Source organism: Dromaius novaehollandiae, chromosome 18 (assembly GCF_036370855.1).
Source record: "Dromaius novaehollandiae isolate bDroNov1 chromosome 18, bDroNov1.hap1, whole genome shotgun sequence".
In the NCBI taxonomy this organism is placed as follows: Eukaryota; Metazoa; Chordata; class Aves; order Casuariiformes; family Dromaiidae; genus Dromaius; species Dromaius novaehollandiae.
In genome coordinates this window covers 9,858,903-9,886,717 of record NC_088115.1, presented here as the reverse complement: position 1 = coordinate 9,886,717, position 27,815 = coordinate 9,858,903, and the positions used below count along the sequence as shown (strand labels likewise).

Below are 27,815 nucleotides of genomic sequence, written 5' to 3'. Positions count from 1 at the left end.
GCAGACATAAGCACAGTGGTAAATGGTTGCTTGCACCAGTTACACAAACAAAAGCTTATCTAAGTGGAAACAAGAAATTATATGCCTTTTTACCTGTTTGATACAATGCCAGGATAGCAACTCTTCTGATTTGCATCCACTTTTAGATCGCTGATGTCTACAAAGGACTTCTCTCTTCCGTAGGCCCTGATGACACTGGCCCCTGTGACCGTTTCCGAGAAGTGCGAGTAGATGGGAGATCTGCTCACAGACTCCAGACGCTTCAGCTGGCGGGAGGTAGCTACGTAGAACCGCTGCCATTTTGGGGGAGAAAATGGATGAGGCACATGAAATATTTTCTTCTTTCAATTAACAGTGAAGTAATTTTTAGATTAAGAGTTCAAAGGAGACTGTTAATGATGCACTTCAACTCTTCAAAATACCCTCTACAGTTAAGGAGTATTTCAAGTGAAGTTACCTTTGTTTCTTTTAAAAATAGAGTATGGGAAACTGCAAATTCTAGAGACAGCAAACTGAATTCATCTGTGGCCTTTTAAATTTAGTTAACACAGTCTGACACAATGAATGCATTCATAGGAACCTCACGCGCATCTTCCAAGAAAATGAAATATGAGTCTGCATCTCCATTAACAGGTCTCAATTTACATAAGCTTTTTTTGCTTAAAGTCAATAAAATTGATGCTATTTATTTTCAATATTTTAAGTCTTCTCCATCTTAAAAACTTGTCAGTATATCAAATATATACAAACTTCAATATATTGAAGTGCACTACAGTTCTATCTCTAGTAGCAGGCTTATTTGTTATTACTTAAAAGCAAAAAAAAGTTACGCTTATTTATTTCATGACCATATCTCACAGAACATTTCTCTGAGATAAGTAAATGCTTTCTTCAAATAAACAGGTAATTACTTCAGATATTTCAAATTTCTCTCAAATTTCAGGGTTTTTCCCCCCCCCGAAAAGCAACATGAACAACAGCATAACAGTCATTGCACTGGTAGCCATGAGTTTTTCCAGTTACCTGAACGAAGAAGTACAGAATTGCAAGGGGAACTATAACCACAGCGAAGAGCGGAGTACTTGCTATAATTACAATCATCGTTGATAAAGAGGTGAAGAACGTTCCAAGGAACATCAAGATGGTTGGTGGGATTACTTCATCGATCACATAGATGTCCTTTGAAAAGCGGTTGATGATGCGGCCAGTTGGAGTGGTGTCATAGAAGGACTGGGGGGTGTGAAATTTGTTCTCCAGGAGGCCAGCGTGCAGCGTCCGGGCTGCATTAATGCCTCCCATCGCCAGGGTGAAAGAGGAAATGAGTACTAAGGTGCCTACCGAGAAGAGGAAATGTGTTAACCAGCAAACCTGATCTTCCTGACTTGCAGCTGTTTGATTTTCAGCAGTTTCCATCCTGCACAAGGCTTTTTTTCTTTACCATACCCCTGTCCACCCCTCCACTACCACGCCCATTAGTACCATGGCACTGTGGTCACTGCTGCCTAACGTACAGGAATAATCTCTGCAGGATTCCACCATGCTGTCCACAAGAGACTGATGCAAAACATCTTCCCTCTGCTTTCTGCAAGCTTTCATGAAGACCTACTGCTGCAACTTTACTCCAGCTCTGTCTTTTCTGCACCAAGTTTTGATGTTTCACTCCAACATGCATCTCTCTAGCTCCCTTCCCACCTATTGCCATCCAACCCCATCCAAAAGCTTTGTGGAGAAAGTAAAAGAGGGCTGGCCCAGCCCAGACTGTCCAGCTCTGTGTTACTCTGCTTCCTTGCTTAGAAATAGGACTTCTGAGGTCATTTGGAACCACCAGCAACTACTGCCACAGTTTTCCCACCCAGTTCCTTCTGCTAAACATTAAGACATCATTATTTTAAAACATTAAGACATCATTATTTTATCTGGTCTTACCTTGCAAGAGGCCCAGGGAAGCATAGACTCCAATTCGCATGGTCGTGTTGAGCTGAGTGCCGTTTACCACTGGCTCGTTGGTCCAGTCACTGAGCCACACATTGGCCCCAATAGCAGCAGCATTTTGACAGCAATATAGGAAACATATAACTAAAGAAATGACAGGACTCACAGCCTTCATGTATTGCCAGAACACTGACAACTTTACCTGCAAAATCATACACCAGAGCTGGTTTGTACAACTTAATTATGAGTTCAGAGAGAAGAGAGAGAAAAATCTCCAGCAGAGAAACTGCTAAGCTCAAAACTACCCAAACTCTAACATACCACAGAAAACAGTTCATCTGTCCAAGCTCCATGGCTGAGAGATGACTTCCAAACAGGTCAGAAACTGTTCTGAAATACTCTCTTTTCATCCATTTTGATTAATTGTATTCTATTAGTTCTGTGGGTTTTTTTGTTGTTGTTTTAGTTTAAGACTGTGCCAGAGAAAAAGAAAAGTGGCTGATCAAATAGCAGCAAAGGGTGAATAACAGGTACAAGATGCCAAGATTCTCAGAAGAGAGAAGTAACTTGATGTGTCCAGCTCAGGATTACTTTAAATGGCCTAATTAAGAGGAATTGCCAAATATGCCTCCATTCAGGCATCTTTACAGCAGCTTAAATAAGGCACCAAATGCTGGTGAACCTCAACAGGAACGTGAGCAGATGATGCCTGTGGCAAAAAGTAACGAAGCCATCTGAGAGGTAGCGCAAAAAGGCAGAACTCTGAGACAGAGGACCAGGACAGAACTCTGTCTCCAAAAAAAGCATAAAGAGGAATAATTAGGAGAACATGTGTTGCTGATTAGAGACTTTGAAAGCTAAAATAATCCACAGCAACAGTTAATGACTTGTCTCTGCCATGGAGCATGTACACCATCCAGAGAGCAAACACGACGCCCTGAGCCTTCTGGAGTGGTGGGAAGGGGCTCTCTTTCACAACCCCCTTCGGTCTTGTTCCACTCTCTCTTTTCTCTCCATTTCCTTTTTGTATTCCCATCATCTCCTTTTTTTTTTTTTTTTTCTTCCTTTTTCTCTCTTTTTCTCTATTCCCATTTCCCTGTCTTGCCCTGCCCGATAAAGCACGAATGCTGCCATACGTTGTACCTATGGGCATATAACGCTCTCCAAGACGGGGCAGAAGGCAGCATTTAGACAGAACAGGCTTGCTGGCACACAGCAGGCAGCGAGGGCTTCTCGACTCCACTGCTACAGGTCACCAAGCATCCAGCGCTGCAGCTGGACTCACAAAGCAGCCACACAATTTAAAGACCAATTGCCGTGCAGAGCTTTCAGCGCTAAGACAGGATTGATGGAGTACAGCGCTTCAGGGTATCAGGTGACTGGCAGGAAGGGATTTTTTTTCCCCCCTCTCTAAGTATATAGCCCTTGCCAGGTGCAGAAACCCCTGCCAAAAGTCCAGATTTGAAGGATCAACGGCCACCAGATTAATGCCCCAAACCCACAGTCATACTTTAAACAATGCATTTAACAGAACTGGATTGAATGTAAAAATAAAAACGATTTTTTCAAACCGGAAAAAAATTTAGAAGAGGGAGGGGGGAAATCAAACCATACCGTTCCCGTTTCAGAGCTTTCTGCCTGAATAAGTTTCTCATTATGATTTTTTCTTGGCAGAGGAGGCTCTGCTGGCTTCTTTTCACAGACTCTTCGTCTCGTTGACATTTTGTTGGGACATTCTCCTCCCTCAGAAGATATTACGCTGAGTTGCCTAGTCAAAACAAGGGAGTCATTAGGAGAAAGAGGGCATACCGTGGCAGCGCCAAGGCAAGACTGAGGTGCAGCAGCCTGGATGTATTCCCAGCTCTTCTGCTCACTTCCCACGCCAATCGCACTCGGATACGAGTGCCGGCATCACCCCCGGGGATGTAGAGTGATGCCAGAAACATCATTTTTAACAATGGCCAGGGCAGGATCCGGGCACTTCGATCTGGCCATCGGAAGCCCCACGGCAAGACAGATATTTCAAAGCTGATCACTGAGCTTCTCTGTTCGCACACCAGCAATAGCTGGGGAGGGTCTGAAGGTATCGTTATGAAAACTTTTAACCATTTCCAAGATTCTCAGTGGAAATGTACAGTGCAAAGGGTTATTCACCACCTAACTGGTTGCAATCCAGAGTCGTGTGCATAAACGTACACAGTAGTGTTACCTGAGAACCGCAAAGTTGCTTTAAGAATTGGTTCACTTTGGATTAAAAAGCGGATTGCAGAAATAGGTGTTTTATCTTCTTTGCCAGTTGTTTTATGTTTACTTTCCAAACAGCACTAAAACAATTTATTTGCAAGGGGAAACTAAAGCCCGGAATGAGCGGCAGTATGCGATAACAGACAGCAATGTTACTTGCCAATACCTTTTAGATGTGTTTCACCCCAGATAGACTATAAACACAAGAGGGTTTCCTGTTTACCTAAGGAACTGTTTGCGGACCTCGTTTGCCACTGGTTCGTTATCTGCCAGATCAGTGTGGATGCTGACGGTGTCCTCGGCTAGAAGCACCTCCTCTTCCTCCACTACTGCAAGACAAGATCACAGCTCAGATACTCTCCTGAATAAAGCACAAAGCACAGAAATAGACTGCCATACAAACTGAGGGAGTCATGGAGATCGATACCACGGCAGGAAAATCACAGTACTATTTCACTACACGGAGGTAAGGCTTTCAGGGCCAAAGTCCCTGCCCATCACAGGAGCTTATAGCCTAATGATAGCTATGATGTCTAATGCCCCCACCCCACCACGGTTTTGGTTACATCTCCATGCATTGCTTTTCATAACCAAACTGTAAGGATCTTGTGGGGCAAGTTGGCTGCTAAATGTATTTACATTGCACTTCTCTAGTGCATCAGAAATGCTAAATAATGGCATTACTGTTCTAGGTAAATTCATGCACAGAGCACACCCTGGGCACGATACTGGGATGGGGGAACCCATGCTAGGAACCGTTGCAAGCCTCTGCTGTTGCTTGAAGATGTCCTGCCTCCCTGCCTGTCTGGTGGGGGCAAACAGCGCTGCAACCAAGAGTGTGGGAACACTATCTCAAAAGCAAACTTTTACCAGAATGATTTAATCTTCTAGCATTTTATCGCAGTCAGACCAAGCTTAAAATAACCCAGATTAAAATGTCATTTGAACTTTGCTATATGAAAAACAATATATATATAAACAAAGAAAAATACCAGACTGTGGGTAACCCATTACGATAGCAGAACCCAGTTTGTTCTTTGCTACTGCATTTTCCTGCTGAGCTAGACCTTGCCAATTGTAAAAGAAATTCTCAAATTAAAAATATTCTCTAGCAATGGAATTGTTTTTTTTCCAGTATAAATCAATGACTTACGATGTAAAGCTTTGACACACATTTGTTTGGGAAAATGTCTATCAATAATATAGAACTGGCAACACACAGTATTTTCGACGGCAGCGCAGAAAGGGAAGGCAAAGGCCAGGCTGTCATGAAAAAGCAAGTGACAATTTCTACAGAGGGAATACCCATGATCTGGTTGAGAGAGACAGCAACAATCTAAGAAAAAGCAGTACTGTACTTGTTGGCTCATCCTCTTCAATGTGCTCCTCAAGTGCATAATTTCGCAAGAATTCTGAGAAGGCCTTGTTTTGTTTCAGCAGGTCTTGGTAAGATCCCATTTCAGAGATTTTGCCGTCTACCAGGACAACTATATGGTCCACTTGAGGGAGGAAGCTGATGCCATGGGTCACCAGAATTCGGGTCTGGATAGGGAAAAAGAAAAGCCCACATCTCTCTCTCTCTCTGTTGTTGCTGTGGGGACTAAATGTTGCAGCACGCTAACATTACTTAACAGGCCCAATGACAACATGTTTTTGGGATAAAGAGTGAATTATCATGTCAACGTGAAATGCCAGAAGAAATACACTGCTTTTGGTGGCCAAGCCAGTTGGAAATATCAACATGAACTTATCCATGCTTCCTACTGCATGCAGATACAACCACAGAGGAAAGTAAAACAACTGCTGAATCATCATCTCCTCTTCCTGCGTGATGATTTTCTTTGTGGTCTCTCTCTTTTGAGCTCTGAGATGGTCAGAGAAGATCATAACAGGAGTAGAAGGGGAAGAAAGAGGTTGTAATTTGGTCTCAGACTGCCAAGGACCTCTGCAAAATTAGTAAGTTGTTACAACTTCCTCACTGTGCTGCCTCCAAGTAACAGCAAGCAATGCTAAGCTGACAACCTTTGCGAGTTCCTGCAAATGGCTTATTTTTGGAGATGACAAAGAGCAGAATTTTCAAAAAGGCAGAACAGGTTTCTGTCTGCGTGTTCTGACTAGATCACATCACTTTGGATGCAAAGCTCTCAGATATAGCAGCTCACGCCAGAGTCTGTGCTGCGAGGGAGAGGTGTCTGCATTGCCAGTTAAATGCAAATTCAGCAGTGATTCAGCACTGGAGCCTCAGCCTGTTCCCATTAGTGCTTTTGCATGTGTGTGCATTTGTAGAAAGAGCATCTAAATGCCAGCTTACTTTTCCTTTAAGTACCCCATCTGGCCCAATAACTTGGTCAAAGATGTGCTTTGCAACATGGGAGTCCACAGCAGAAAGAGGATCATCTAATAGGTAAACGTCCGAGTTACTGAACACTGCTCGAGCAAGGCTCACTCGCTGCCTCTGGCCACCAGAGAGGTTGATGCCCTGAAGGGAAAGAGGAGAGAACAAAACACAGTTCAGTCCAAACAAGGGCTGGGCCCTTTAACAGCTCCTGCCTGGTCAAACGCAGGGATGCTAAATGCAATATGAGCCCCTGGCTAGAATAACCCCCTCGGAGCCGGAGATGCAGGGATGCTAAATGCAATATGAGCCCCTGGCTAGAATAACCCCCTCGGAGCCGGAGACAGGAACACAACACCTCTAAATGCGTTTGTTCCCTGCCAAGCTTCCACTCGCCTGGCAATCTGGAGACAGGATAAGCCTCTTGCTCAACAAGCTCCTGAAGGGAGCCGTTAAAATGCAAAACACTGAAAAACAAAGGCTCTCAACGAGGCTATAAAATGCAAACGTTGCTGCAGGTGCAGCAGCCCTGCTTTCATTTTCCCCATCTCCCATCTTGCACACAAATCCACCTACCCACCCAACTTCACGCAATGCTTCTCAAATTCACTAGCCTCCAAAAAACGTCCTGGCTGGTAATCACTGACGTAAAAATTTCTCATTAAAATGAGGTGGTAAGGGACGATCACATTACTTTTTCCACTTGAAGCACACCATACGTTCCCTCCCTTTGTACCCCTACAGGAAAAGGAAGGCCTCCAAGTACTCTGGACACATTAAGCTTTACAACCGGGATGGAGGATGCTCTCATCTTCCAGAGCTAGATGTGCAGTTATGTATTACAGTACAAACACATGCTTAAAGTTAGGACTAAGCTGAAGTCCAACTGTCTTCCACAAAACTGCCTCACGTGTTTCAGTGCTGATTATGACGGCGATGCCATTTTAAAGACCAAACCAAATTGAGGCCCAATGCTAGAGCATTTCTGCTTTAGCCAGACAGAACAGGAATCATCAAGCATGCCTGACTTGAAGAAAAAAAATATATATATATATATTACCTTCTCTCCTATCTCAGTCTGATCTCCTCCTGGCAGCATTTCCAGGTCGGTTTTTAAAGCACAGGCCTCCAGGACATTTTGGTATTTTTCTTCATTAGGAGCTTGGCCAAACAAAATGTTGTCTCTCAGCGTGGCATTCTGGATCCAGGCTTGCTGAGGCACATAAGCAACAGAACCCTGGAACAGGGACGGAAAAAGGGAATCTCCGGCTTGTAATAAGCAGCGATTCATACTCACAACTAGGATTAAAAATTGCAACACCAATATAGCTCCTGTTCCATATACATTCATATTACATGTACATACGTGCTAATTGCTGATGTATAGTTGATAGAATCAGGAAAACCATTTCATGCAAAACACGATTAAACAGGTGTGGGCAAAACACAAATAAACACGCAGACAAGCTGGCATAGGAAGAAACAGCACTGCCTTTCCAGCCTGCTGTGCCCTACAAGCAGCGCGGGCAGGAGAGGTATATTCCCACACTGTTGTTAAATGGCACCATAAACAAAACCAACCTTCACCGCCACTTCTCCTTCCAGCTTTTCCATTTCACCCAGGAGAGCAGACAGCAGGGAAGACTTCCCACAGCCAACATGGCCAACAACGGCAACCAAAGAACCACTGGGGACCAATAGATTTATACTGTGGAGGAAACAGGCTGGAAATTAATTGAACATTAGTTTACTAAAGACATGATGGGTCTTTAAACCAAGGCTGAACTACACAGTGACAAATCAGCTTGACCTCAACCAGAACAGCCCCTGCACAAGGATACTGTAAGCACAGCTTGGTCACTGGTTTCCTCCTCCCTACTTTCTTCTGTACAGTCAGCTGTAACCACAACTGTAGGAGTGCATGGAAACCCAGAGCAATGTTCCCCGGCATTAATCTGCTCTGTCAGTTGTTAAATCAGTAAGATCACTAGCTTGGAAGACCCTTTTCTGTGCCATGTCAGCCCAGTCAGTGAGTCAAACAGCGTTAACAAGCATTTTGGAGGCAGATAAGGTTCTTGATTTTTTGGTTTTTGATTTTAAAACCAAGAGCAACCATACTGAACAGGTGAGTCAATACATCCCATCTAAAAACTTTCAAACCATTTTGCTAATATATGAGCAAAACATACACCTCTGTATGCTGGAAATGGCCCATTCACAGCCACAGGGATGAGCCTGCCATAAGAATCAAAAGAACAGGCTTGCACGTCTACATGCTAAAATGACCAAGTCCAAATCCAGACATCTTTATTATCTTCACCGCCCAATAGATCAATTTGATTTGTCCGCAGCTCCAGTTCATCAATTTAAGAATTTTATTTTATGCCAGTTGCTGCGTAGTTGAGACTTTACAGCACTGTTCTGTAATGGCTACATACTACGAGGCATGTGGATTAGCCGGATGCTTTAAATACAGAAGAGGTGCACGCATGAGATATGGAACAACGAGCTTTTCTAAAGAGGGCCTGCAGATATTACTAGGTATCTTTTCAACAGCCCCCGCCAAGAGCCAGCAAACAGGTGGATGTTCTGTTGCAACGGCACACTGAAATCTTACTCTTTCAAAGACGGCTTGAGCTCCTTTCCCCAGCTGAACGTCCCATTTGTTACAGTGATGGCACAGCCTGTGTGACAAAAACAACAGGAGAGAAGGTGGGAGAAGTATTACACGGAGCAGCGTGACTCAGAGGCAGGCAGCTAGGCGAGGGTTTGTTCAGATCAGTCTGTGGGTGTTTCACGTACGCTGCAGTTCCCTTTTCTCCTGGCACGGGAAGCATGGTCTCGTGATTGCACGGGGTCACGAGATGGGGCTCTTCAGCACGAAGATAACCGGTTGCAACTTGGACTATAGACGGTGAGCTTGCAGGAGGCCAGAAAAGCCGTCCTGCTTCACCCGGGGCCCTGGCAGGACCGTGACAGCTCAGAGCAGATCGCAGAATCCCCAGGAACAAACAGTTCACACAATTTCACTTGAGAAACCGCTTTTGAGTCAGTAGGAGACTACCAGCACGCTGCTGACTCGGCTGTATCAGACTAGGTCTGCCTCTGCACAGCTTTTTGCTTGCCAAGCTGACAAGTCACCGATCCCCAGGCTTTCTTCACCTCCTGGTGAAGCAGCGTGTCACAGTGATCGCACGACAGCCCCACAGCCATCCCTCCTCCTCCTCTGTCTGCGGCATCATGCACAAGACAGCTTTTGAACCACGGTATCTCCACAGTGCGTTGTATGAGAAAACACAGTGTTTTAAGATCACCTGGCTTGCCCACCCATTTTGAGATACTGTGTTTCCAAAGCAAAAATAATAATAATAAAAAAAAAAAAAATCAAAATTTTCTTTATAATATGCCCCTAAGCATTTGTGCCGTGCAAAAGGCATGAGCAGGTCTTCCTGACCCCACTGAGAGTCAGTGGACGCACTGCAGCGTTCAGTGCTGTTCGCATCCAGTACACTGCAAATGCGCACACAGACCAAATAACTCAGTGCAAAGCTTAAAAATGTAACCAGAAACTTCTGTCATTTCCATGTGGTCAGAATGACAGACACGCACTTTTTAGGGAAGAAACTATCCTTTCCAATTTTGTTTTTTTGAAGATTGTCGTCGTCGTTTTATTTTTGTTTTTTTTAGTAACCCAACCAGTTCAAAACAAATATAAAGATATTAATCATAGTAGCACAATCTAGAAAAATACTGATCTCTTTACCTGGTGCAATCGCTTTTCTTTGCACACAATTTGGATCAAGCTCATCATGACTCAGGAACTGCTGAATTCTCTTTAGGGAAACACTTGTCTAGGAGAAGAATGCAGCATTATTCTATCATTCTTTTAATAGGGACTTAATGCTCTTACTACTGAAAAGGAAAGCAGGCAGGATGGCTTAAGCTTTCACCCCTTGGGCTTCCTGAACAGTGACTCATTCTTCCCCTGCAGTCAGTCGTATGCTGAAATTCAATTCTCTTAGCTGGGAAATTTATTAGATCAAGGTAAGTTCATCTAAGTGAAGCAGAATTCACACGTGTGAAATGCCACACAAACAGGCTTTCTCAGATGTCTGGCTTTCTAACACAGCACAGCATTAGCGAAAGGATATGAGAAAGAAAACCAACTAACGGGCAAACGCACAGGATCTCTGCATTTTAGAAACTGAAGGGACATCTGGGGTTCTTTTGTGTTCGAAGCAACGTAAGGACTTCCTTACCTGTGCAAGGTTGCTAATGACTTGTGGAAGCATGTTGAGAGGAAACCTTAAGATATTAAACAAGGAGAGGGAGACAAAAGCCTTTTCTGCATCCAGGATATTATTCTCATCTACCGAGACATATACAGCAAACGTTGTCAATGCTACCTGAAAGCCAGAAAGGGAGTTCACTGTGAGATGTATGTAACATTCTGACATTTTAAAAGCAGTCTAGTCTGATGGGTATATTTAAAATAAAACTATCAACAACTGGGCAGCAGGATCGAGAACTGGGCAAACTGTCTGCTCTTTCTGACCCTTTCAACATGCTTTAGGTATGACAAGCCGTATGAACAAGTTGATACAAAAAGAAGCATGCAGAACAGCATAATTTTCTGATTACTAATGGCTACATTTATTTGAGCTCGTAGATTAAAGTGGTGAACTACAGAACTCTGGTAAATAGAAGAGAGGAGCAGTTAACTAGCTGGGGTTTGGCTGCATTTCCAGCTCCACCCAACCAAATGTCCTCGTTGTAAAGGGCAGGCTAAGCAAACAAAACTCACTGATCAGTAAGAAAGGGAGTAAAACCCAAGTTATTTGCTGATTCATTGTCGGCCAGGGACACCATGGAGATACTGTCCTACGCCGTGCATTACTGGGGAGCAGGCACAGAATGCGCATTTAAGCTAAACTTGAAGGAAATGGGAAAGAAGCCGAATCTTGAGAGGCTTTAGAACATTTTTGCAGGGTTCGGCCTTAGATTTCAAGCAGAGTTGGCTGGGAATATTTTTGACCCACACCAGAACTCTTTATGCAAAAGGCATCACAGTTCAATAAAGTAGAAAACAGGGAAAGAGAAAATTGAGGAAAAACCTTTTCAGAATTGTCAATGCGTCATTTGGGCTTTATTTTTGACATTAAAAAAAAAAATCTTTTTTTTTTTTTTTTTTTTTTTTTAATTTTTAGAGCAATTTAACAACTCCCCTCTACCCGCTAAAGCAAACAAAGTGCTGTAATAAGAACGGTAGAAATGAGGACCTAAGACAGACACTGTTTTGACTGACTCAATGCAAGTTTTCCAGAGAGGACCGCTATTCACAAGTATCTCTGAGGTTTCAAATTCTAGTCTCAGTTTGTTACGGGAAATACTTTGAAGTAGTTGGAAATTCTCCTGGGACAGCTATACCCAGCTTCCATGGGCAGGCTTTATCAAGAAATACTTTGATACTGGTTCACAAAGGGCTCTAGAGAACTGGGAACATTGCTTCCGAGTGTATGAATATATGTTTTTTAAGTATTTACATTTTATTCCTACGTACATTTGGCAAGTAGTAAGCCTGTGTAAGAACTTCACACTTATCCTTCAAGAATGTACTTGTAGAGCTTAGAAAGCAACGCAAATTCAATTTACCAGGAACGGCGCGCTGACCCACGCAAAGGTGGACAACGAATTGAGATAGGCGGATTTTTTCAGAACCCGGAGCTCATTCTTTCGTATCTCCAACACTTTGGCTGAAAACGATGGTTCCCACGCATACAGCTTCAGCACCTTTATGCCACTCAGAATCTCATTCATTAACTTAATGCGAGAGTCTTTATGCCGCATTTGTTCCACCTACATTATTGGTAAACACAGGAGATTGTGTGTCACACAAATGATGAGAACAGAGGTTTAGACAGATCGTCTCACAGCTGTGATGGTCCTTGGGCTATTTCTAAAGAGGATGCAAAAGGTAATTAAGGAAAGCTAAGCTATTATCACTAAGTTACTGTGCAAGTCTGTATCCCCAAAGAAACCAGAAATCAAAGCAGATGGCTGAAAAGCAGTATAGAAAAGCTTTCTTACTCAGCTTCACTATTAGGGGTTACATTTTCAAAACCAGCTTTAAGAAAGATTCAGGCACTTCAGAAAAATAAAACCCTACTTCCTTTGATTTCTTCAGTTCCCCCCCCCCCCCGATTTGTATAGTTGTATTTCTTATGGCATCCCTTGAAAGTTGTGGTAACTTTTAGTTTATTTTTCTTCTATACACTAGAACACAGTGTCTCATTCAGTTACTTCACAAATCAAATCCCTGCTCAGTGGTATAGAGAAAATGAAAAATTGCATTCATGCACACAGGCACACCAAGTTATGCAGCTCTGTCCATCTTATAATGGGCAAGGGAGAAAAGGAATGTTAATACTAACATGCTAGCATCCAGTTGATTTAATGGGAAGTCTTTATGTAATAATACCATTCTGTTACTAAGTCTGTGCTTAAGTGTGATCATTTATACTTGCTTTCCAACTCTTATCCTTTTTATATCAGTGGCTTGATTTTTTTTAAACCTTGCAAACAGTCACTTATGGGTTGCATCAATATCTTGTTACACAGCACAAGCCACTTATTAGATTTTTCCAGCACAAAGCCAGAGGGCACTATTATATTGCTTTTTCAGCCTTCCTTGACTAGAGATGACTAAGACTGAAATGAGGAAAAAAAAAAATCCCACACACCAAGCTGTCAGGTTTCAGTTCCCATCTCTGAAAACAGTTATTTGTAGCTCAAGAAACAGCTTATCTATCTGCCCTTTTTCTAGACATTCCTGGAAGAAGCTACCAGGTAAAAGGATATGGAGACAAAGAAACTTCTCGCTAATCCCAGAAGCTGCTCCAGCAGTATGAGAAGCTACCGACTCTACATCCCACCTTTCCCTTAAAAGGGTGTTCAGTTCACTAGAGAATAAACATTTGAGAGGATACAGATATTAAAGATGTTAGTACAATCTCACTCATAAATACATCAGGGCATATTGCACCTTATCAAAGGCCAAGAGAACCATGGTGTCTTCATTTTTCATTGCACAACCACCAATTCAGATAACACCACCTTATCAGCCGGTATCTCACCTGGAATGCCCTGGTTTTCATTGCTATCACAGCATTGAATGGGATAAGTAACACCATCACAGCAACTCCTGCCAACACAGAAGGCCCTAAAGTCTTGAGTGGAAAAGGAAAAGAGAAGAAAAAACAAACAAACAAACAAACGGTAAGTTGTTGCCCGAATACTGCAATTCTCCTGTGCTGAGCGCTAAGACCACAGTGGGCTATAGAAACAAACTCACTGGCTCACTAATGAGTATTTTACAGAGACAAGCTGAACATCTCCCAGTGAAGTATTCTGATCCTACAGAACTGCTATATAATAAGCAGACAGAAAAAACATGACAGCATCCAGCTTGAATTATTACACTGGTATCAGTGATGGCAAAGAGCTTTGTGATTCAGCTGTTTAAGTTAAGTGGTTCCCAGTGGGAAGGGAAAGTAAGTTTGAACTAATGCAGATATAGAGGCATTAAGTAAATGTAGAAAGGGAACAGATTAGTTGCAGAGTGGGATTTTCCATTGACTTCTCTCTGACCTAAGGAGCTGCAATTACTCAACAACTAACCCAGCACCCCGATGTGGGTAAAAGCAAAAAAGAAACCCAACAACAACAACAAAAACCTCAGCTAGCTACTAGAGCTCAACTTATCAGCAGGGCTGTAACTCATAAAGCAGCTGTAATTTAACGGCTCGAGTGTTATGTTCGGTGCTACTGTAGGACACGGTAAAACAGATTTAGTTGCATAGAAACATTTTAAAGATGAACGTCAGTGCTCAAACTGAACTTGGAATAATCCAGAGACAACTTCACTGAAGCAAAGGAAAGCATATGTTTATTCCAGGTGAGACTTGCTCCATGCTGACTTGCACAAAACTTCTTTATATGGCATAATGTAATCTTTAAAAAATGCTTACATTTCCTTTGTCTAGATTATTATGTTTTACAATTTCTTTCAAGCTCATTTGTATCAACAACTGGGAACACTGTAATGAGTCCAAGACTGTGCCTATCAAAGTATGGTAGGGACAAAGGAGGCATAAATGCTATTTTCTCCTTCTACTGTCCTCTCTTGACTGTCAGCTGGACAAAATAATTACAAAATTAACTGATTTTGTACAATGGTACAAGTTGTTTCATCACAAGACGGAACAGTTAAGTTACCAAAAAAGTAGCGGTGGGTCAAATAAACAAAAAAGTAACAAGCACATCACTTAGACAAACTCTGAAAAAATGTGACAATGTCTATACCTGCCAGAGGAAGTATAAAGCTAGAAATATCTGGAGTGGCGCGGACCACAACATGTTCAGGAAGGTCATCAGATCCATGAAACGCTGGGCATCCACTGACATCAAGTTGACAATTTCTCCAACAGTAGATGAGCGCTTTGCTGAGTTTGTGATGACTAAGGACTAAGAAATAAGAGAGAGTCTGGAGATTCACAATCTTGGCACATATAGAGAAACAGAAGAAATTCCCAAGTACTAGGAAAACAAGACACACTAAGAACGTGCTTCACCCACGAGAGCAGAATAACACAAACCTACAGTAATCCTTAATCCCCAAAGAATAAGACCTTACGAAACAGTTTGCTTCTGAGCACTTCTACCTTGAGCAGGATGCAGCATTTGTTTCTGAAGAAAACCCATTTTTCTCTCATCAACTCTTAACACAAACACTCTGTATTCACCTGGATCCCTTTACTTTGAATATTTAAATTAAACCAATATTTGCCTGTGACGTATCTGGTGACCAACCAGTACATCCACACTAAGTTCCTGATTTCTAGAAAATTATGTGAAGTGTAATAGAGGTATTTTAAAAAACTCATTAAAAATTCATCTTTTGTTCTCCAGAAGGCTGTTCTTCTCCAGTATGCCTGCTCTTCCCCGAATATATAAGGACTAAGGCCACTTGCTTGGCTATAGACTGGTGTTCTGGCCCATGAAATGCTTCCCCTCTTACCTTTCTGTATATGATTCCAGTAATCCCAGTTCTCAGCCTCATTCCAGTAACAAAGCAGTACTGGAAATGCTGGTGAAGTATGAGAGTCTGCAGCACAGAACAGGTAAACATCAAAGCCGCAATCAAAAATCCCCACCAGGCTGGGGCATCTTTGTTCTTAATGAAGTTGATTAATACACTGTTTTTCAGAAGATTAGGGGAGGAAAGGGAAAAAGAAACAAAAATAAAAAACCATGCAGCAAGTTTAATGGGACATAACGCAGCTTCCCTCAGCTATGGCATTGTGCCACATCCTCTCTCTAACCACAAAAAGCAAACAGCTCTCCAGGATGCAGGTTGAGTTATGACTTTAGGCAAAGGACATTGCAAAGATACAACATCTTAGGCTTTGCCAGCAAGAAAGTCCATTTGCAAATGAGCTCACAGAAAACGAAATACGACAAGAAACTCTGTGTTCCCCTGAGATCAGCCTTTAAATGCATGGCTCACTGTCTGGGCTCTGTCAGGCAGCCCCCCAGCACAAGAGGTGAATGATGGGACAAACTAGGTGCAGTAAACCAGCTCCCTATCCAAGTTCTCCTCAAGCAGCCCAAGTGCTTCTTCTGCCTGGGGTGCCTTCCCACAAAGAAGCAGGACTAAAAGTCCTAGAAGAGACAAGAGTGTGGGGATCACGCAGACTCCTTTATGGATCAGGCTGAACAACTGGTCCTTCTGGAGACAGAAGGCACCAAAGGTTTTTCTCATACAGGGAGAATTTGAGGACATACCACTTTTGTCAAGATCTTGCCTTTATTTAAAACCATTATTTTCTTCCACAGGGAGGTTTATTACAACCATGCCACACGCATTCTCATCACTATGCATGACTGAGAATGCATCAGCTCAGCTAAAGACTCCCAAATCTATCCCAGATGACAGCTGCACAGCCAAAGCACCACGTACTTGAGCATCATGCTTCATTTGTATATCGAGTCACGCTACAGCTGCCATCACCCACACAGGTGAGCATCAGATGTACAGAGACAACCGAATCTAGCAGGCAGTGCTCTGCTCTGAATGACCCTTTACAACTGGGGAAAAATTGCTTTGGACTACTACGAGGAGCAATAGGTAATTTGCAATCCAAAGCTGTCTGTTGGTGATGGGCAATTTATGAGTCTTTCATTTAAATGAAGCCTGCTCAATTTACAGCTTACTCCACAATAAAGAATGCCTGTCTTATGGCATTTCAGTGGAAGGCTGAGGGACTTACACATGCAGTGCTGTAAGAGAAACTAGTTATACATTTAAAAAATAAATAAATTCTCCTTGCCAAAGCCAAGCCTCCATAGGGATCACACATAGAGACTACTCACACTGTAAACCGACCTTAACAGCTGAGGGTTGACGAAAGAAAGTAGGTCTTGTATCAGCTTGAAGAAGGAGCCAATGAAGAAATATGGCCCAAAGGTCCTCAACAATGCTTTGAGAAAGGAGGGCTTTCTGCTGTGCTTCTTGTCTCTAATCAGAACTTCTGCTTCCTCTGGGCCATCACCAACATGGTTCAGCACATGGTTAGATTTCTTCATATACGTCACATCATCTTTCCTAGGAGAACGAACCAAGCAATTAGATACAACTGACAACGAGAATGTCACTGCCTTATGTGTAGGGCACCGCAGTAACACCCAAAAGCCCAGCAAGACTTTGGACAAGATCTGGATGGACTCAGGGATAGGTCACTCTTGTGTGGTAAGTCTTGTTTCCTTTTCTTTTTTTGTACTTCACTCAAAATGATGAGGTGCATCCCCATAGCCCAGAAAACGAATAGCCTGGGGATGAGTGCGTGGCCCAAAGGAGCAGGAGATGAAGGCTTGACTCCTTTTGGCAGAGGACAGACTTGAACTTGAATCTCCTATTTCCTCAGAAGGAATCCTCTACCACTTGCTATTTACATACCACGGAAGGCACCCTCACCTAGTCCTTCTGAGACCGTATTTGTTGTTCAGCTAGCAGCTGTACTAGACTCCAGCCTTATCTGATAGCAAGCTGCTTTCAGAGCAGAAGTCTGAGTCCCTCAGGGGAGACAGGCATTGAAACAGCTACCTCCTGGCTCCCAACTGGGCTAAGACAGGAGGTAGGCACAGCCCTCAAAAGCTGGAGCTCTGCCTTCCTGGGCACTTGAAAGAGTGCACCCCTAACACCACCGAAGCTGAACCATCTCTGAGATCTGGGCAGCAGCTGACTGAAGCTCTGCCAGGGTAGCAACTTTAGGCTTAGCTGCCTAAAATTTACTCAAATCAGAATTTAAGCAGCTAAATCCTGACTGGCTGCAGCCCTCCTTACTCTATGCTTCTGCTTCTCCACCTGCAAAATAAGCCAATGAAGATGACCTCTTCTGTAAAGCTCTTTGAGACTGACTGATGAAAAATGCCCCCGGCAGGTACGTGCTACTCTCCAGGGCTCTCGGTGGGTTTTCTAGAAGGACCTCTTGGGTTTAGGTGTCTGACTTCTGCTGCCTTTAAATAAAGAGTGGATGCTCTGAGAAACTATTTCCTCCATGAATCCTTCTAAAAGAGCAGCCTGGCAGCTTTTCTATCAGCAAGCACTGATCCACTATGGATTCTTTGGGGCTGTGGGACCTATAGAATAATCCCCTGAATGTCAGCCAGGGAGGTAAAGTACAGAGGGGGCAGGGGGAAGGAAATTGGAGTCTGGGACACATAAGCCTTATACGAAAGGACAGATGGAAAAGAGACCCTAGGAACAGTGAAGACTTGCAAGTTATTTTTCCAGTGCCTTCTTATAAGTAATACCAAGTACGGTTGGATTTATGATTCTTCAATAAAGACCGTGCAGACTTTTTGGAGCTGGCTGGCTGCGGAGGCCAAGAACTCCAACAGCCTCTGGGTATTCAAAATGATCACTGTGGCAAACCGTCCACAGGTAGAAACTTGTTCACATCCTTACCCAGGAAGGCACGTGAAAAATCCCAATTCTTTGCAGTAAAGATTGGGGGCTGGGGGGAAAAGAACCTAAACCAGACAAAAATTGTTTCAGACACGAACAAACAACGTTGCCTTTGTCCTTCCAGATCACACGTGGCCAGTTAACGAGCAAAGCTTTATTTTCTGGCTACCATGCTGTTAAACTCAGTGAAGGGTTTGAAGCAACAAGACGACTTGCCCCTGGCTTTGTGCTATTAAAAATGTTTATTACTGAGCTAACAGCAGCGCAATAGCTCTCTTGCAGCAAAATCCCAAAAGGAGAAAATACATTTCTAGCATTCTAATATAGGTCGCTGGGTGAGGTCAGTATTTCGGCAGCGTGTGGGATTCGTCACACCCAGTTTCCTCTCAAAGCAAAAAGCAAGTGCCCGGTGCCATTATTTATAGCAAGGCAGATAATAAACGCCAGTTATCTCAGGGGAAAACACACACAGCTTCCTCACCGGTGAGGACAAGGCCGTGTCTTTAATTCATTTGCATTAGCAAAGGTCTAAAAATCAGAAGCTAGCTAAAGACACTCACTCTCGCACCCAGCCAGCACCGTTCCAGCTTTCACAGAAGCAGCAACGCGCTTTTATCAGTAAAGCGAGCAAGCAGGGACTTCACCCATACGGTCAAAGAGACCAGAAGCAAAGGAGAAAATGTGATTTGCATGCTCTTTATTATTTTCAGTGCTCTGCCTTAAATCCGCAGTGGTCCTCCTGTAATTCCTTCGTAGCTAACGAATTCTTAGCAATTATTTAACAGTAACTCACAAGAATGCTTTGAGAGCAAGCTGTGAGGTGAAACGCAAAATCTCTGTGGGTTTAGGAACAAGAATGTGTTACTCATTACAAAGAAGTATGTCTGAAGCTTTAGCAAGGCCAGAATTGCAAGTTAGTAATTTTTTAATCGGTTATCACTGTGTACACTGGGGACATTTTCTGTGTCACTCTCAACACACGTACAGCTTGACACAGCATTTTTAAGATAGTGTCATTAAAGCTTGCTCAGAGCATATCAGATCAACAGAGGTGGGGGGAGAAGAAGGAAAAAAAAAAAAGGAAGAAAAAAAGCATTTACAGTGGCTCTCAAGCAACTACCACTGGTGTTATTTGACACAAAGTAATTGAAAGTACCTACTAATAAAGGTAGAATAAGCAGAACCACCCAGCATTAACTGCTTTTAGAGTTACATGAAACCCAGCAATTTGCAGGACAGCAATTTGCTTTGTTTTTGCTTCTCCCCCTCCCCTTAAATCATTAATACCGTCACCACAGAGTTTTACCTGAGTCTCATACATGCCAGAATTCATGGTTAAATTCATTGCCAGTGGGCCCCAGCCTGCATGAACGATTTCCAAAGTGCAATGAAGCCCATGACAAAACCCCAGGTGCGGTTTCTGGTTTCCTAGCAAAAAGTTTTCCTGGACCCCAGATGCTTCTGTACAACGGCTGTGCTCTGATTATATAAATGCCATGGGGAGTAAGATTTATGCCTGTGCACCAAAAGACCAGAACCCAGACAATGCATGTTATTCTACCCCACAAAAATAGAGACATTATGAAAACACACACAAAAAAAACCCCAAAGCAAAACCACAACACACACACGTGCGCACACACACACACACACACAGCTAGTGGACAAGCTGCTGGTGTTAGTTAGTGCTGGAAAACTTTCAAATTTTAGCTGCAAAGTGGAACTCGCTCCACATCGTATTTAGCCTTGCCAAAACATTACAACTCTTTCCTAGTAGTATCAAATAATAAGGTCTTTCCAATTTGGCAAGGATACACGCAGAAGAGAACAGAGGAAAGCCTGCACATGGAGAAGAAATTTCTCCACAATGAAAGGAAATGGAAGTGCAAGCCTCCTCCTTATTGACATTTCTCCCTTGAAACACACCATCAGCGCATCTACTTGTTTGGAAGCGTTTTGGACACTCCCCAGTGGGAGGAGGAAATGCAGTTGCACAATAGATACTTTTTAAGATTAGATTAGGACAGAACATGCAATCAAAAGGATATCCTCTCCGGCACGCTAACTATATGCAAATTCTGACCCTGATCCCAGATCCCTTTGGAGACTATGGGAATTTTGCTGCTAACTTCCCAGGCAACAGGAGTAAGATCTCAGCTCTTAAACTTGGATGATCTTAAGATTCCCCCCCGCCCCCCATGTTGGTGGTAGTTTCAGATCCTTACTGCACAGAAGTGAACAGTTGCCCAACACTAAGAGCCTTACGGCTAAAATTTGTGTCAGGCCAGAACCTCACGATGGGGATGATCAGGAATTCCTTCTTGTTTCTTACGGTGCCTAAGAGTTGTGTTCAAACATGCCCAGGAGGGATGCAATTATGGGGTTAGACATTCACCAGCTCAGCAATGAAAGCTGTTCATTTTCCCCGGTCCAACCAGCTCAATCCCTTCTGCTCCCACATCTTTAGCCCTTCTCCGTATGGCAAAGGGCACTAGCTGCCCATGCAGACAAGCCTTCAGCACCTAGCTAGAAGCACGCAGGTGGTACACAAGACCCAGGGGGCTCCTGCCTGCCTCTGCCTAGACACATTAAAGTAAGCAAATCTGACTGTTAACATCAATGAAAAACAGATGGGTTAAAGAAGTAGGTGCCATTTTTAGCTGGCTCATTTTCAGGGAAGAACAGCTCATTAGCGTTGAAACGACTCGGAGACCAAGCACCGTTTGCTGCACTGTTCACACACTTACTGTTTCCACTCTGCTTTTTCTCTGTCCCACTCCTTACTCAGTTGCTGCACAATCATTTTTGAAGTATTATCTTCATTCAGCGACCATAAATCTTTCTCTTCAAGGGGCCTCTTGTAACCAAGAATTGCCATGCTGCATATGGAAAAAAACAGCACAGTTCAGTTTGGCTAACAGCGCTTAAGACACTACTAGTAATTCTGGGACTATTTAGCTAACAAAAGCAAGAAGATACATCTCTACAGAAAGAACAGTAATTACATCTCCATTTCTCTCTGTTCATTATCTTCAATTTTGGAATTAAGGAAAGGATGCCATGTAGTTTAGATGGCATGTGTTTTATTGAAAACGTCACTTAAGAAAAAAGGACAACAAAAACACATTCCAGAAGTGTTTGAATGAAACTGTGCTGTTACATGAAAACAGTGAGGTGTTTAGAAGTGAAAATAACTAAGCCGATCTGAACTAATTGTCAGAGCTGAACAAAATACAAAAGTGAAGCTCACAGAAGTTAAAGGAAAATCAGATTTCTCTCCCCAAATAAATGGAAACTATCACTGAAATGAAAACTATTCCTCAGCTGGAAATGAAACTTTGCCAAGGGACACAAACACCTAGTTGCCATTAATCTCTATACGGAAACCGAACGTTCAAAACCACTGGAGTTTAGGAAGATCTCACTCTCCCACTGCAAAGAGCTTTACGCGGTTATCATCATGGCAATAAAGTTACATGGATGGAAGAATGAAGATCTCAGAAACCTCAGCAATTATGGAAAAAAATGGGTCTTAACATGACCTTTCACAACTGTCCCACTTCTTTAGCATGGAGTGGGAGAACCCCCAATCTCAAGTTTGCACCTTTAATACACATACTGTACAACAGCAGTGTCACTGGGTGGTAACCATTTGCCCAAATGATCCAATTCACTTTCCCTCTTGCACAGAAAAGCTCTTTATAAAAAGCATTCAACCAAAAACCTCAACAGGAAACAAAATGGATCCTCAGGTGGGTGAAAGGTTGCCACTATTGATCTCGTTGTGCAACAGGCTTTTTACATCCTCTTTTAGGCTATATTCCAGGCCATGGCAAGCACCACCAGACTGCATATCCTGCCAGCCCTGCCACAGTTGTTGCCACTACTTTTCTGAGAGGCAGTTTGGGTGGTATGAGTGCTCTGAAAGTGGCTGGTAAAAATGCAACTGCTGGAAGTGCTGACACCCTTGTGGGTGAAGGAGCATCCACCATCAACTCCCTGCAGGGAAAAGACTGTACCTTGGTAATCCTGCACAACCCATACCCCAGGTAGAGTTTGGGGCCGTCAGCTGCCCAACAGCTTGAAAAGGGAGGCTCACCTGGTAAACCACCAAAACGTCAATCTTGAGAGAAAGCCCGAAGCTAACTCTGGACATGGATTCTATGGTAAAGAGAGAAAAAAAATGTATTATTTAGAGCAAGACATTTACTATTACTTTAATAAGAACACAGTCTACTTTTATCAGTCTTGGTCTATTATTGAGAGTAATGTATGCACCTACATCCTAACAGCACATAGGATTTCTTTCCTTCATTTCCTGTCTCATACAGAACTCTCCTTATTCTTTAACAATTGCTGCACATATTGCCTTTAAATCATACTTACATAAAGTGAAATGTTATTTTAAAGTTTCTGAAATGTTCATTTAAGAAATGAACTCGACTTCTCTCTCAGCTCAGTTCAAATGTAAATTCAATTATAAAGATCATTTTCTGAACTGGAGAAGAAATTTAAATTGTGGCACCACTGATATCTTCTGTTATTAATGTTTTTACATATCTATTCTCAATACATATAGAACGTTTATTGAGTCAACCCTAACAGACTTTAGCCAACTCTAAGTGAATGTTAAGCAAGTAGAAGGAAGCAAGTAGAAGGCCACCTCCTCCAAAAACCACTCTTGGAATAATTAATATCACACTTTAATTTTCATAAATGCAATTCAAATTGCTGTGAAACAGCAAGTAGGAGAGTTGCTTTTAATACACAGCTTTCAGTCATTACTGATGGCACGTATAGTGCAAAAAGGCTCCAAATCTAAATATTAATCCCCATACCCCAGTGTTTCTTAATGGGGTTACTGTCAACTGCAGTCTCAGTGACAGTCCAAAGGTGGTTTCACTGCTGAGTACGCTCAGTGGAGCTCTCAAAACATGACAAGTCTGTAAAATGCAAATAAAGTAAAATACTTACAGGATCTGTATTAACAGGAGAAAAAAATGGAGGCTTTTCTTTAAAACACGAAAGGATCAATTCAATGATTATCAAGGCAAAGTAGATGTAAAACGTGGTAAACCTGAACCTGTCATTTACCTGGCCCTGGGGGTGGGGAGAAACAGGGTTAAAAAAAAGAAAACACACACACATACACACAGAGTAAATGGCTGTTTTTATCATTCCTTTTTTTCTTCCTCTACACCCTGATGTTTTCACCTTCCTTTTGGCAATTCCTTTCTTCCTCTACAGTTCAATACTGCAAAGTAGTTGCTAGCAGGAATTACCTTACATATGTAGGCACATACTCAGTAAAGTGCCTAAGAACACGCTCATCTCCAAGCTTTTGATTAAATTCTGTCAACATCAAAGCGCTTATGCATCTTTGCAGCACACAGACACCCTCTGGAATCAGGGCTACATGACATCTTTTCAAATCACCTCCAGGGGTTCTTGCAAGATCACGTCTTTAGCATAGGAATTGTCAACCCAGATCAGAGAACATCCATTTGGTCTAGTATCTTTGTTACTGACAGCAGTCAGCTCGAAATGCTTCCAGAAGAAGCTGCAAGAAAACATCGCATTGTATAACCACAGTACAACCTGCTCCAGAGAGACTTCCTTTCCTGTTCATCTAAGTCTGTGGTTGACTTAAAGCTTCTTGCTGTGAAGAGTATGTCCCTTATACAGTCCTTTTATACCCTAATGTATTTGTGAATGCTCTCACTGGTAACATAAAATGTTTAATCTTTAAGAGCAGGAGAAAGGGAGCATTTGGTCCTTGGAAGCTGCAAGAGCAAAAGCAGCGTTGCCCACACCTGTTCTAAGGAAGGCTCTGTGCCTGTAATTTTGAGTTGCTTTAGGATTCAATCACTGATAGCTTAATACTGGTACTTATTCATTGGTAATGTACTTTAAATTGACATCAAATAGCGTACAAGACAATCTCATTATGATTGCAGCTGTTTTCTGAAGGAGCGCTGTGCAGACTGTCATTTAGGGTTTAATTGAGGCTCTGCTGGAACCTCTGTAACAGCCTGGCATAGCAAGGTAAAAGGATAATGCTGCTAATAGGTATAAAAAAAAGTTTAAAAAGAAATCACCAAACAATCAACACTGATTTCGCTGATGCGAAGCTATCACCTTAATGTTCTTCAAATACTGTTTTTCACTCGCAGCCTTTGATGAACTAATCAGTGAAGCAACCTGCTTTGCCCTACTTTGTAATAGCAAAATTTCTTTCAGTGAAAAACACAGCAACTTTCTTACTGCGGGAGAACCTGCTATGTTCTCAAATAGGAATCATAACATCTAGGCTTCTTTCCTCTCCCTCTAACCTTTCTTTCCTCTATTTACAGCCACAGTAGGAGTCAAAACACCATCCTCACCACATCAGAAGAGTCTGGAGTTGTATAACGTGGCCAAGCTGCCTGAGCCAGAAAGGGACAGTAGGTATTAAACCACGTTGTCTCTGATCACTACCCATCTTTATTTAAGCATGGTAGGGGAAGGGGGCAGCCAAAGCGAGGGGGCTGAAGAGTCCATTCTAATACACAGTCTTGCTACAAGCCTTCAGATATCTATCAGGCTTTCAGTATAGCCTTGGGCTAAGGAAAATCTGTTTTTATACGTTGCATGAAAAATCCTAGCTCCCTTCAAGTTAAACAAGTCTGAGTCAAGGCAAGGTAGCCACACTTTGCCTTCTCTCTGGCAAAAGCCAGGTTCAGACCTGACTCCAAACTAGATGATTCATTCCCTTCAGAGACCTGTTAATGCTACATTTCCTGTTCTCCAAGCGCTAACAAGGATGGGAGGTTACCTGTGCTGTGGTGGTCATGATCTTGGACCGGAAAGGCCCCACGGCGCAGAGCACAGACAAAAACCAGAAGATAATGAGTACTCCGGAGGACTGCACTCCTCTCAGCCTTTCGTATTGAATAAGTAATGTCGCTAAGAGCTGCGGAGAGTAAATACAGCAACACGTGAACACAATCCCACCTCACTGCCCCCCTTATTCACGCTTTCTGTTGGCAGCTGCTACAGTCATCATGGATAACAGCAGCACTTCGAAATAAGGTCCCATCGTACCTTCACGAAAGCCAGTGGCAAAACTGCCTCTATCTAAGGGAAGCAGGGAAGAGCTCTACCAAGTAATTTGTTTTTACTGTTTTCAGAGCCTCTGCTCTGGAAACTCATTTTTAAACCAAACTTTGTACACAGGACATATTAGCTGCAAGCATGTTAAGCAACTTTTGGACATGATGTTTCTCTTGTCCAGATGGACAATCACAACTTGTCTAGAAAACAGCATAAAAAAAAAAAAATCTCTTTCATAGAGAATTAAAAGCTCAATGGGCAAGTTTTAACGTTTCATTTTTCAGGCAACAGCCCTGATCCTGTTTGGCATCTTGGACAAAGCAAATTTTGTTTCTGCTTTACAGAGGAATAACCGCTAGTTAAGAGACGCTGTTTGACAAAGTCCAGTGCAACACCGAACAACGCACAAGCTGTGCTCTATCATATCTCCCAGCTTAGGCAAAGTCATACCCAAATTCTCTCCACACCTGCATCACAAGCCTGGAGAAATGGATGGTAGGAAGTTGGGAGGCAGAACAACCCCTCTATTATAAAGATTTAAAACATACATAGCTGAAGCTACATGAGAGAGACATTTGTAATTGAGGCCTCTTTGGTAAGTAAAATTTGTTTCAGTTCTCCAAGTACTAACCGTTCAGTTAAAAGAGTACACGATAAGGCAATGAATGCAAAAGAACTGTTTCCCCCCTTTATCCATGTACGTAAGAGCTATTCCTATTAGCCATAATAAACAGAAACAGCTACTAACCACTGTGATGCCAACAACCAGGGGAGTTACAAAGTAGACCGGTGGCACAGTTCTGCTTTGCAGGACCTCATGGAAAGAGTAGAAGAGATCTGCCCAGCTCACACACCACAGCAGGACACCCAACACCTGAAAATGGAGTCAAACAGAAAGAGCATTTGGTGAACTCATCTCCACAGCAACCAGAGCTAGCAAAATGGTTATAATTCACAGATTTCCAGCAATACAACGTTGTGTAAGAAGAACAACACTGCTACGTTAATCAGCTGAACTTAGGCTAGTGGAGCTATCCCACTGCACTCAAACCAGCAATCCAGCCTCGACTATTTCACAAGGAAGTTGCGAACACAACCAGGAGAAAGACCAATCTATTTACCATTTTTTTCCATACTATTTGATTTTAATTTGTAACACAGACAGCATCTAGATTAAAGACAGACATGGTCTGAAGCAGAAGCCTGGAATTTTGCTCCAGGATAACCCCAGTTCTCTCATGGCCTGTAGCAAGGGATTTGTTCGCTTTCTTTAGATGTATCCTTTTATAAACCACAACCAACCATCTCTTAGGGACAAGATGGGGATGAAACCTCATAGCTATTAGGTGGGTAGAACTGTTTGGAAAAAATACCTTCCTGTGCTTACTTCTGCAAAGAGATGAAAGACTCACTAGAGCTAGCTTAAGGTCTACGTTTTGCAGATTTAAGTGGTCCAAAGCTTAAGTAAGGGTGAAGAGGCGTGGCGTTGGCTCAACAAAGGGCTAAATTTCCTCCTGCAAAACAACAGACTCCTCTCTTGACCAGAAAGGTGCGCACACAGATCAAGAAAAATTTACTGCAACTTTCCTGACATCATCTAGTTTTCTCTGCATCAGAAGTGATTTCAAATACATGAGAATTCCAGCAGTTCTTAAATTCCTGTTAATGTTCCAGGTCCTCGTGGTTGTGAAAGAAAAACTTGAGAAGTATGACCCTTCAGTATCTTTGGAACAAGGAGATGGGTAAAAAAAAAACCATAAAACTGTTAGGATTAAACCCCAAATCCGACCATTTTCAAGCCAGCCCTACAGTAAGCTGCTCTTTGAGGGGCAGAGGAGCGGTTGTAGGGTCTTTTGCACGTTGCCAATCTCAAGTATTGCAAAACGGTGTCAATCTCACTCATAAAAATAGCAACATCATTGACTTTGCACTGGCTTTCCACAAGTCTTAATCTCCCTCCACCAGCTGTTTCTTACTTTCCTTTCCTCCTTTTTTGTACCAAATCATAATGCAAACTCCTCGTGTGTGCATTGGGGACAGGGAAGAGGAGGGAAAGTAACAGCTGGCAATACCTATATTTAACACAAGGAGGGGAGGAAAAATGATAGATGGGGCTTATTGGGTTTAATGGATCTCAGAAGGCAGTTCCTGATCTGTATGCAAAGTGTTTAATTAAAAGCTACTTAA

The 27,815-nt window shown here is 42.7% G+C and overlaps 1 protein-coding gene across 2 annotated transcripts in view; it reads right to left on the bottom strand.

Annotated features, from left to right (window-relative positions):
• ABCC3 (ATP binding cassette subfamily C member 3) overlaps positions 1-27,815 on the bottom strand; it is a 48,377-nt gene that overhangs the window by 6,202 nt on the left and 14,360 nt on the right. The window contains exons 3-24 of one of the 2 annotated variants that reach the window (XM_026098980.2): positions 26,377-26,502; positions 25,351-25,488; positions 23,511-23,636; positions 22,636-22,697; positions 21,284-21,415; positions 16,956-17,174; positions 15,588-15,765; positions 14,873-15,034; positions 13,645-13,737; positions 12,164-12,367; positions 10,771-10,917; positions 10,275-10,362; positions 9,129-9,195; positions 8,093-8,219; positions 7,572-7,748; positions 6,488-6,655; positions 5,535-5,718; positions 4,400-4,505; positions 3,547-3,700; positions 1,927-2,134; positions 1,024-1,334; positions 94-293 (exon numbers count right to left, since the gene is read on the bottom strand). In XM_026098980.2, the coding sequence (XP_025954765.2) occupies positions 94-293; positions 1,024-1,334; positions 1,927-2,134; positions 3,547-3,700; positions 4,400-4,505; positions 5,535-5,718; positions 6,488-6,655; positions 7,572-7,748; positions 8,093-8,219; positions 9,129-9,195; positions 10,275-10,362; positions 10,771-10,917; positions 12,164-12,367; positions 13,645-13,737; positions 14,873-15,034; positions 15,588-15,765; positions 16,956-17,174; positions 21,284-21,415; positions 22,636-22,697; positions 23,511-23,636; positions 25,351-25,488; positions 26,377-26,502 (3,377 nt within the window). The remainder of the gene's footprint in view (positions 1-93; positions 294-1,023; positions 1,335-1,926; positions 2,135-3,546; positions 3,701-4,399; positions 4,506-5,534; positions 5,719-6,487; positions 6,656-7,571; positions 7,749-8,092; positions 8,220-9,128; positions 9,196-10,274; positions 10,363-10,770; positions 10,918-12,163; positions 12,368-13,644; positions 13,738-14,872; positions 15,035-15,587; positions 15,766-16,955; positions 17,175-21,283; positions 21,416-22,635; positions 22,698-23,510; positions 23,637-25,350; positions 25,489-26,376; positions 26,503-27,815) is intronic. The other variant, XM_026098981.2, reaches the window with a different exon arrangement.